General features: G+C 33.2%; 1 protein-coding gene across 2 annotated transcripts in view; it reads left to right on the top strand.

The window, feature by feature from the left end:
• TXNL1 (thioredoxin-like 1) overlaps positions 1-8,812 on the top strand; it is a 25,447-nt gene extending 16,635 nt beyond the window's left edge. The window contains exons 7-8 of one of the 2 annotated variants that reach the window (XM_005873633.2): positions 1,766-1,870; positions 7,650-8,812. In XM_005873633.2, the coding sequence (XP_005873695.1) occupies positions 1,766-1,870; positions 7,650-7,679 (135 nt within the window). In that variant the 3' untranslated portion in view covers positions 7,680-8,812. Of the gene's footprint in view, positions 1-1,765; positions 1,871-4,966; positions 5,865-7,649 lie in introns of those variants that run through there. The other variant, XM_014545635.1, reaches the window with a different exon arrangement.
• The last annotated feature ends 2,514 nt before the right edge of the window (positions 8,813-11,326 follow it).

Below are 11,326 nucleotides of genomic sequence, written 5' to 3'. Positions count from 1 at the left end.
GATTGAGCCCACAACCTGGGCATGTGACCTTTACCAGAATCGAACCTGGGACCCTTCAGTCTTCAGGCCGATGCTCTATCCACTGAGCCAAACCGGCCAGGGCTTAAATTTTCTTCTTAATTTATCTGTGTGTCCTAAGGCAGTGGTCGGCAAACTGTGGCTCACGAGCCACATGCGGCTCTTTGGTCCCTTGAGTGTGGCTCTTCCACAAAATACTGACTTCTGCACATGGGCCACGAAGTTTCAATCACACTGTATGTGCACGCCCGCACGTGATATTTTGTGGAAGAGCCACACCCAAGGGGCCAAAGAGCCGCATGTGGCTCGCAAGCCGCACTTTGCCGACCACTGTCCTAAGGGAAGGACAGGTTGATATTTTTAAATTTTGTGGATTGTCAGTTTACTTATCTGATACATATTTGGCAACTGTTATTAAAAGTTTATTATATAACATATTTAACTGAGTATATTTGTGCTTTATTATTCATACCTGGTAATGAATGATGCATTTGTAAAATTCAGTGTACTTTTCTAGAATACTGAGTTTTTAATAATGTAGTGATCATGATCTCAGCAAAAATGACTTAAAAATATAATTTTATCTTAATTTGTATTGAAAAAGTATGCTGTTTGTTAGCAGTTATTAACTCCTTTGTGAATTTGGGTATTAAAACCCACCACATGCTATCCACCTCAGCTCTGTCCTTCAGAGGAGGGGACAGAGGGTTAGAGTAGAATAGAACACTTAGAAAGAGAATTGGGAATCAGCACAGTCAATGAGAACAGGTTATGCCAAACTAAGGTGATTTCTTTGTTTTAGTGGAATGATTCTGGTTTTGGTAAGTTAGAAGAATGCTATAGCATGTGTTCATGATACCACCTTTTGCTTTATTAATAATGAGAGGAAGGCAGCTGTTTATTGGGAAAGCCCTTTCAATGCAGAGATCCCGATGCTTTCTCCTCTGTCATTAGAATCATGAACACAGTTATCTCGTGATGGGCTCAAGTCTTTATGTACTGTGTCCTATCTCAGTCAGAATTTCAGTTAAGACACAGAAAGCATGTCTGCGACTTTTTTTGATAAAATTGAAATTGAAATGACATTTTTGATCAGAAAGTCTAATCAAAGTCAGTGGATGAATTTTAAAAGCAGTAAATATAAAAACATTTGTGCTTAGATTCAAAGAGCATTACAAATAAATGGAGAGCTGATTTAATAGTCTACTAATTATAGACTTGGGGTTTTTCATTGATCAGCTCAGTTTGAGATGAAAATGTGGTTGCCTATTCAAACAACAAAAACTGACTGATGATTTCCAATACAGTTTTTTTCTTTTAGTAGTCTAGAAAATTGAATGAATGAATATCAGAAAGACTATAACTGCAGAAATACTCCTCAGTGAACTACTATAATTTTTTATAAAATTTCAACAGCACTCTGCCTGTTGTAATTGTGAATTTCATAGTCTTTCAACATTCATTATGAAAGGCTTTAATTTTGACCCCTCCATGCCATCACTAAATTATCAAGAACTTGTATATGTGGGTGTCTTGCCATGACATTCCTGGAATATATGAGAATAGCAGGGCAAACAGCGGAATGGTCCTGTATGAGTACTAGTCTAAATGCAATTTGGATTAATCCTTACAAAGAGTGGAAGGTAAATTTGTTAGTAACCTAAGGAAATTGATGAAACTGAGGCATTTTTATGAAAGGATTGCAATCATTACTGTAAAAATTACTATTATTATTATTTTTTGGTAGATATTTGTTCAGTCCAATCAAGGTGAAGAAGAAACAACAAGAATTTCATATTTTACTTTCATTGGTACTCCAGTCCAGGCAACAAATATGAATGACTTCAAACGAGTAAGTTTGTTGAAATTATATTTGGGGGAGGTAAAAATACAATGTTAAAGAATTGCCACCAAGAGTTTTATCAGTACAGAAAACAGGTGCTGTGCACAGATTAAATGTGCAGCAGCATAGGAGATGTAGTTATCGTCGTATTCCTGGTGGCTGCATCTGGCAGGCAGTCTAGAACTTGAGATGATTATAAAAGAGGAAGAGTTTTTCTAGGGTTGCCAATGCTTAGAGGAGGCACCCAGCCTAACAGTTTGACCCCTGTTTGGGTGGCATTGGAGCTGTGGAACACCCTGAAAGCTTTTATTTATTTATTTATTTTATGGTATCCACAGATCTAATTTTAATTCAGTTACAGAAAATTTCAAAAAAATGTATAACATTGGATGCCCTTATAAAGTTGTAAAATTTTAGCTGTTTTTACAAAATTTATAACTTTGACAATAGATAGTTTAACCGGTCATTTTACAAGTATAATCTTCCTGTCTCACAGTATAATTAATTTTTGGGAGCTGTATGAACAGTCATGTACTTAGATCGGTCATGTTAAATGTTTGACATGTATAATGTATAATGGCAGGTCAGAAGAAGCAGAGATTAAACATCTACATATTTATGATATGAAATGTACTGTACTGGGAAAATGTGTGATCATCAAAGACATTTTGGCTGCCTGCTTTGTTACTTTGCCTGTTTGAATTAAATGCCATTGGATTTAGCTTTAACTGTTTTTTACATAGTTTGTTTTTAGCTTAATATTTTCATAAGATCTATTACTCTCTTTTCTTATTTTCCCTTACTATTAATTCAGCTATATATTTCCTGCTTCTCACCTTAGCTTATGCTATTGGAGTTCGTTTTTACTCTCAGTAACCACTACTTTAATATTGTCTATCTTATTAGCCTGCCATTCATTAGTTTTTCTAATGTGCATTATCAATTGTCCACCTAAGAATCTGTCTCTACCTCTTCGTTTTTAACATCCCCCATCCCATCTCTTTTAGACTAGTTTTTCTGTTTTTGACTACCAGACTACCTTTTGTGGTAACAAAGGTGGTAGACTATTCTTGAGAGTATTTGTGTTTGTTTTATAATTTGGCTATGTGTTCATTTAACTAAATACCTTTTTTACCTTATTTAAAATTATTATTGAGAATAGTTCTCAAACTTTTTGGACTCAAGGATGCTTTTACGCTATTAAATATTCTTGAGGACCAATAAGACTTTTTGCTTCTGTGTGCTATACTTATCTAATAGTTACCATTTAAGAAATTAAAACTGAGAAATTTAAAAAATATTTATTCACAAATACATTGTACATTAGCAAAAATAATATTTTAAAATTGAAGTATATTTTCCAAAACAAAAACCAGCTTAGTGAGAGGAAGTGTATTGTTTTCACTTTTATAAATTTTTTTACTGTTAAGCTTGGTAGAATTCTCTCTTCTGTTTCTGCATTCACTCACTTTTGCTATCACAGATTATATATCCTCTCGGGAACTCCATTTGTGTACACTTGTGAAACAATGAGAGTTAAAAATGCAGATAACAATGTAGCAATGAGAATAGTTTTTAGTTTAAAGACTCCCTGAGAGGGTCTCAGGAACCTCCAGCCTGGACCACTCTGAGAACTGCTGTGAGAATAATTTATTACTATAACAAATGGACTTCCTTCTTGGTGTTCTGGACTTCTTTCTCCCTGGCCTTTAATGTTTAATACATTTTAATTGGTTGAATGGTTTTCTTATGTATATTAATATTACATTACGTTTTCTTTTAATAATTTCTGAGTGAGATTTGTTTGTATAGTTATTGTATAGGGTTATTTCTCAAAAGTAAGCTAATTTTATTTTATTTTTAAATATATATGGTAAGTCAACAACTTCAGTATAGGAAAATTATAATAGAATTAATGTCTGTGTACTAACTGAAATCTGCCAGTTTGGTCCTTGTATAGAGTTGCCTATTAAAAATGATTTTGGTTCCTAGTGAGGGAGCTAATTGACATGTGGTATGGTATTTGTTGTTTTTGTAGTACTGTGCTAGGTACAGTCATCCCTGTCTAGAGCAAATTTAGATAATATATAACATCTGGAAAGTCAATTAGTGTCTCAAAGCTTAGCTCAAGGCTCTCTTCCTCCACGGAGTATCCTTATACTTTACAATGATTGCTGGAAGAGGATGAGAGTATTTTGTGAAGGAAGAGGGCCTTGAATTAAACTTTAGTAGTAGAAATGGATGGAGGAGAAAACAGCAGTGGCACTCTAGGTAGAATGAAAAATAGGAATTTGGCATCAAAGTGGGAACGAGCAGATTCATTTTAGGACCAGTATCGTATGGCCCTTCATTCCCTTTTTTAGTCAGTCTGGATTTTAAAGGGATTATGCATAATAATTAGAATTTAAAATTTCAAAATAGATCTGGTACACATTTTTCAGCACAGAGAAGAAAATTTTGATACCTCTGTGTAGGAAAGGATGATATGAAATGGTTTAATGCATGATAAAATGAAATTATTTAGCATTTTCGGTTTACATTTTTATGTTGTATGAGTTGTTCCTAGATAATTTTAGTTTTCAGAATGTCATTGAACTTCTCCCTATGGTCAGTCACTAAGATGACAGAAGCTAAGGTAACGCTAATGAACCTTAGATGTGAGTAGAAATCTTACACCACCTTGCATGCTGTTACAACTTCATGAGGTTGTACCTTTAAGATTTGGTAGACTTGAACACACCTTCCATTTATCTGTTTTTGGCTCTTATAGGCATTGTGCACAGATTATAATATACACTTACGCTGTTTGCTGTTGTAAATGGATTCTGTGTGTTGCAGCATGAAAAGCTTGCCATCCTAATTGGAAGTAGATGTTTTCTTTGCTAAAATAATGCTCTTTACACCGATTGCTTTATTTTAATACAAAAGTAATAAGACATAAGTACAGAAATGAGCAAAATTGAAGGGGCTTGTGCTTCTTAGGGAATGAGGTGCATGCAAAAAGCAGAGCAGGTTTTCTATCCCTGTTATAAAAATAGACTTTTCTAAACTGGCCATTTACCGTATCAGCTATTTTTGTAACTTTTCTGTCTGTTTATTTTTCAGCTTTTTTAATCCAACTCAAATGAACTAAAACCAGAAGATTTTTTTAAAAATGAAGTAATATAAAGATTGACCTTATCTCACTCCACTCCCCTTCTTGCTTCTCTGCTCATCTTGCACCTGTCTGCTCTCACCCTTCCCATGTTCTCATCATTGTTGGTGCAGGATGTCTACAGCTTCTGTCATCTGGATCAGCCTTACTGTTACCTAAATTTCCTCAGCTACCTCGTTCCTCAAATCTCATTCTAGTCATGTTTCTCCACTGGCTTTTCATTTTGTTTTGGTTTTTGTTTTGGGCTTGCAACTAGGTGCTTTCATTTTATTACCATATTATGTTGTTCCCCCGAATTTTTGTTGTTGTTTTACATTCTCCTGTCTCATATTTAATTTTGTACTATCTTTGCGAAATAATATTGCAATAAAATATACATTGTTGTAGTTTCAAATTTAACTAGTTTTTGGATAATGTTTTAATCCAATCTGAAGTTTAAATTTGATTTTTTAGGAACTATAAAATCATTTTGGAAACCAAATATAAACAGTTTCATCAAGTTCTTTCATACAAATACTAGTGTAATATATTGATTAGGCTGTAGTTAAGAGATGTGGTTTTCTTCTTTTTTATCTCATTGAAACTGTGGCCCAGAAGTCATTTTGCTTATTAATTGTGGGTGTATCCTATGCTTTGCCTGCCCAAGCAAACTCAAGGCCAGTCGAAAGACTTATGGACTGAATATTAGGCTGGTTTAAAATATTAATATGGAAGAAAAGTGGACTCTTTACTGAATAAATACTATGGATACCTAATTTTAATGTACCTAGACTTTTGTTTCTGTGAGGTGTTAACATAAAGACTTGAAAAGAAATAAAAGAACTTTACGTTTGGGTAAGAAAATCCATATTGGAATGTTGCGTTTCTCTTTTTTTGCAGAGAGTACACATTGGCAAGTTGAGAGCTATCAACCTGTGAAACAGTATGCAGATTTGTGTCTTCTGTATCACATCTGCTAAAATGTTAATTTTTAATATTAGTTCTTTTTGGGGTTTTTTTTTTTGCTTAATCTAATAGCTCTGTGTTTTGTTTGTTCCCAAGTGATAACAGTGATCAATAATGCTTTCAGTGTCTATCTGCTTGTATTCATTTGTGATACAAATAGTTCCATCTCCTTTTTTAAGAAGTTTCCTCTTAGGTCTTAAACCTGAATTCCTTATTCCCATCCACATATTCTTTTCTGAAACTATCTCTTTAGCATCTGTCTGGCTTTTTGGACTTGCTGTCACATTGTTTCCTTGGATCAGAGAGGAATTCCTTTCAGGTGATAAAAGTGATTTTATTTGAAGTGGGGAAAACAGCAGTTTAGCATTAAGTGATTGGATATTCAGTGGAAGGGGTTTTATAGTCTTCTCTCATGGAAGACATTGACCCAGCCATGTTTTGTTTTTAGACCAGACATGTACTGAAGAACTTTTTGAGTTTTCCTTGATTCAGATGCTACCATTTGGAAGAGAGTCAATTTAAATATGAAATTTACTTTTACAAATGTATATAGAAATATTTTTGTATAAAAATACATATTTAATAGCTTGCAAGTAGATTTCTTTAAAGGTATTTCTACTATGAGAATACATTATTTAATGATAAACTTTAGGTTTGAAGTATATTATTCAATTAGAACATAGTTTTAGAACTTTCCCACAGAGAATTTGTTTTCTAGAACTGTTGGTAGTATAAGAAGAAGAAAAAGAAACACACAAAGAAAAAGAACTGTTGATAGGAAACAAGTTTATTCTTTGTATTTTTATGCTGCCACATTTATAGCAACTAGGACATTTAAACACCTCTCTAATAGACAATTTTTCTAATCATTGATAGAAACAAGACTTATTCTGTACATTTAAAAATATATATTTTATTGATTTCAGAAAGGAAGGGAGAGAGAGACAGAGACAGAGACATCGACATCAATGATGAGAGAGAATCATTGATCAGCTGCCTCCTGCACATCCCCTACTGGGGATCAAGCCTGCAACTCGGGCATATGCCCTGATCAGGAATCAAAACTCGACCTCCTGAGTCATACGTTGACGATCAACCACTGAGCCAAACCAACCACTGAGCCAGACCAACCAAGATATTCTTTACATTTTCTTATAGTACATTTATAGCCACCAGGGTTTCTGAAAAATAGAAACTAGGCAAAATTAGTCATTTTTAGTGTTTTATTATATGTCTACATATTGAGAGAAATGTCTAGAAATCTGTCATTTTGGACATGAAGACAAGTTTAGCATACTCTTTAAATTTTAGATTATTTGTGTTTGATTTCTAATTGTCTAAAAATAGTATGCCAAATATGTTTCACTCATATAGCATTTTTTATTTATTAACTTCTCTAAACTGTCAACCTTGTTTTGAAAAATTGCATTACTTTTTCTTAAAACGGTGTTGGAAACCAAAAATAGCCTGCATGTGGTTTATTTTTAATTCCTTGAGGCTGGAAGGGAAGGAGGGTCACAGTGTGTTTCAACAATGGAAATATACTGCATGCCAAACAAAATTCAGGGATAAAAATTAATGCCAGGTTTTAGATATGATTATCAATTAATATTGTTTTTAAATATTATTTTGAAAATAACCCACATTTCTAAATAAAATGTACATATAAAGTTATTTTTATTTTTCTAGGTAGTTGGCAAAAAAGGAGAAAGTCACTAAGATACAAAAGACACGGGAAGACCACATTGCAATCAGACCTACAGCTCCTGGATGACTGCTTGATTCTCGCCAGACTGTCACTATTCCATTCATTGCCATTACCAATAAATCATTGCTTTTGTTCCGATGATATCACTAGTGTTTCTATTGTAATCTTGATACATGCAATTGTAAATAAAAGTCACTACTTTTGCCAAGCTTAATTTTTGTCATTCTAAATAACTATTTTCACTTTCCACTTATTTGAAAATTGGCTGACTTTGGATTTTAGAAGAGACTTAAGTGTCAGGTAGCATATTGAACGAAAGCCAGTTTCTCCTTTTAAAGGAGCACAACTGTTTTGGGGAATTAAGAAATACATTTGCCCTCATATACAGACATACACAGCAGGTGATTTTGATAAATGCACTTGAAACAGCTAACCATGTTCAAATGAGTAAAAACTCATGTTTATTAAACTACATTTGGGTACCTGGGCTATAGAAATTACTCAAATTATAAAATACCAGAAATAAAACAAATTTAATGAATTTAACTGTTCTCACCTAAAATTTTTAGTCAATGAAACCTCATATTTTAACCCTTCCTGGGTAAACTTTAAAAATTTGACTTAGCCATTTCCTTTACTAACAGAGGTATGTTATAATTTGACAGTAGGGAAAATACAGAACTCAGAATTCATGAAACAACGTGAATTATTATCTTCTAGTCAAGTATTATTTTAACTACCAAAAGATACAATGTAAATATTCAGAAGATTTGGTTTAAGGTTGAAAATGAGTTGGCCAAAGGTATATGTTTAAAAGGTCTTTCACAAAAGGCTGGCAAAACAAAACATCTGTTCCTTATTATTTAACCCTTAAAACTATAAAGTATTGGTAAATATAATTTTTCAATTTATTTTTAAAATTAAAATGTAATATTTTAATTTCTCTAAATACGTAAAAAATTGAGTGTTTGAAAAGAGTACCTAAGACTAATAGTTTTTAAAAAAATTTTTATGTTTTTAGTGATTTCAGAGAGGAAGGGAGAGGGAGAAAGATAAAAACATCGATGATGAGAGATATTGATCAGTTGTCCCCCGCACCCCATACTGGGGATTGAGCCTGCAAGGCACGTGCCTTGACTGAGAACCGAACCAGCCACCTCTCAGTGCATGGCCTGATGCTCAACCACTGAGCCACACTAATAGTTTTAATTCAATTAATTAAATAGTACATTTAAAGACATTTTTGTCTAGGAATATGGTAGAGGTACCATTTTGTCTTTGTGAGACCAATGTGTTTATACATGTTTCTGAAAAGAAGTATGTATCAGTTTTTGTGTTAAAATAGTCACTTTCTGAAACCCCAGGGCCATTAGATAATGTTTAGTTCCTTCTAATGTAAGTACATTAACTGGTCTGTGGTAATGTCTATATCTGTGTATTTCATTTTTATGTTGCCTTGGGTCAAGTGGAGGCAGAAGGGCAAGAAATAAAAGCTTATAACATTCCTTAATATAGACTATCACAGATTAATCACATTTGAAGTTAAGGATTAGATTAATATTGAAATTCGTTCTACCCTTTGTACACTTCATCTTTTTGAATAATTGTTAAAGTGCCTATCTGAAGTATTGCTGACCTCTATTTATACTTGCCAATTTGAAAACTCAATGAAAGTAATTTCATATTTGTAAAGGATTGGGCATCAGATTTATATTGTTTATGTGACTTTTCTATAACTCAATTGGTTGCCTTATATAACCATTCCATAATTCAAGTTGTAAATAGGGAAAAATGAATGTTTATAGGTAACTGTAACATGTTTCACTATGGGAAGTTTTACAAATAAACATGCTTAGTTGACATTATTTAAATTACCAAGCTGAAATGCTGATGTTTTCTCCTAAAATAGTATGTGTGTATAGATATACACATACACATAGATATAACGTATATTACACTGAATTTTCCTGATGATTAAGAAGAGCATTTGAAAAATGTAACCCTAGTTATTTTAACTGAAGCTATCCATTAGATGTTTTGTAGAAAACTAGTAGCATTATTGTTTGTTTTGTTAGACTTGGGCCAAAAAATTCTCAAAACTTTTCCCTTGATTTTGCATATTTTGTTATTTCACATCAGGATGCATTATCTGATAATAAAGCAATAATGAAATATCCTGTCCATAATAGAACTATTTCAGGACAGAGTCTTTGCCGGCCAAAAGCTGACGGCAAGACTAGCACACAGGCTGCCACACTCATTCCTATGGCAGGCATTTATGATTTATTTTGCCCAAATTGTCCCCCAGGGTCATGGAGGTAGCCACTTAATTTGTTGGAGTTGACATGTGACTTGAAACCTATCTGTCATCTTTGTCTCAAGGCTTGAGGATGTATACTAATACTTTGCAGCATTTATAGGTATGCTGTTATTGTACACCTCAGCATTTTATGTATGGCTGCCTTTAATACACTTGACGGGCTTTTTTACCTAAAAAAGATTAGCTCTCCCCATGTTCTTCTTAATGTCAAATAAATCTTAATACTGGAACAAGAATAAAACATTGGAATTTAGAAAATTAGTCAACTTATACCCTATACTCTGTTAAGTTTTAAAGAATGAAATAAAATTAGGGCTACCCACATTGCTTGTATTTATATAGTTCAGTTTGATGAACCAAGTTTTGTGAAGGTATACATTTCTTCTGGAATTGGTCATTTCTAACCTTAAACAATTTTTTCTTTTAAGGAAAACTACCAATAAGAAAATTCATTGAATGCCTTTTAAAGGAAAACTTGGAAAAATGTGTGTTCACACAGCTTTAATACTTCATTATTAGAGGTGTTATTCTGCATTTTACCAAGATTTCCAAACAGTTTATGTTTTAGAATATACATATAGCATGTTTCTTAGGTAAATGAATTTTAAGATATTGAATATTTCATTTCCCAATTAATCCACTTGCATAAGGAGATATATTGATGTCATATTAAGCATATTTTCACATTGGGTTTTATTTTTAGATCAATACTTTAAGAAAAATATGCCCAGCAATATAAGAATAAGTGGTCAGAGTGAAGATATTCCAGGCTAGTAATACTACATTTAAACTTTATGGCCCATGCAAAATTATTAATTGGAGAATATGTAAATTATGCCCATACAATAACTTAAAATTTGGATATGCAACTAAAACTACACAGCTTGCAATAATATTAAAATCTTATATGTAACCCTAAACCTGCTAGAATATTTCTCCTTCCTCTACACTTGCTATGCTCTATGAGAAGTTTTATTTAAATTATGCTACTTAGTAGTAGGATCTTTGAAGTTTGAATCTCTGTTTCTGCTTGTAAGCTGTGTCACTTTGAGCAAGTGACATTCTTAGAAGCTTGACTTGGTCAAAATAGAAACATACCTCTTAGGCTTGTGAAGATTAAAGTGTGCATAACTTTGTGTTTAAAACAAGGATAAGTACTTTCCCTCTGTACCCTGCTTTCCCATCTCGCTGCCATTGTTTTTTAGTCTATCATTTGTTGTCTACACTAATAAAAGAGAAACATGGTAATTAGCGTACGACTGCTACCCTTCCCATTGGCTAATCAGCATATCCTTATGCAAATTAACTGTCAGCCAAGATGGCAGCCGGCAGCCATGC

This window comes from Myotis brandtii, unplaced genomic scaffold, assembly GCF_000412655.1.
Source record: "Myotis brandtii unplaced genomic scaffold, ASM41265v1 scaffold416, whole genome shotgun sequence".
NCBI classification, from domain to species: domain Eukaryota; kingdom Metazoa; phylum Chordata; class Mammalia; order Chiroptera; family Vespertilionidae; genus Myotis; species Myotis brandtii.
Note: the sequence above shows the minus strand (reverse complement) of the source record. Positions and strands in the feature narration are given on the sequence as shown.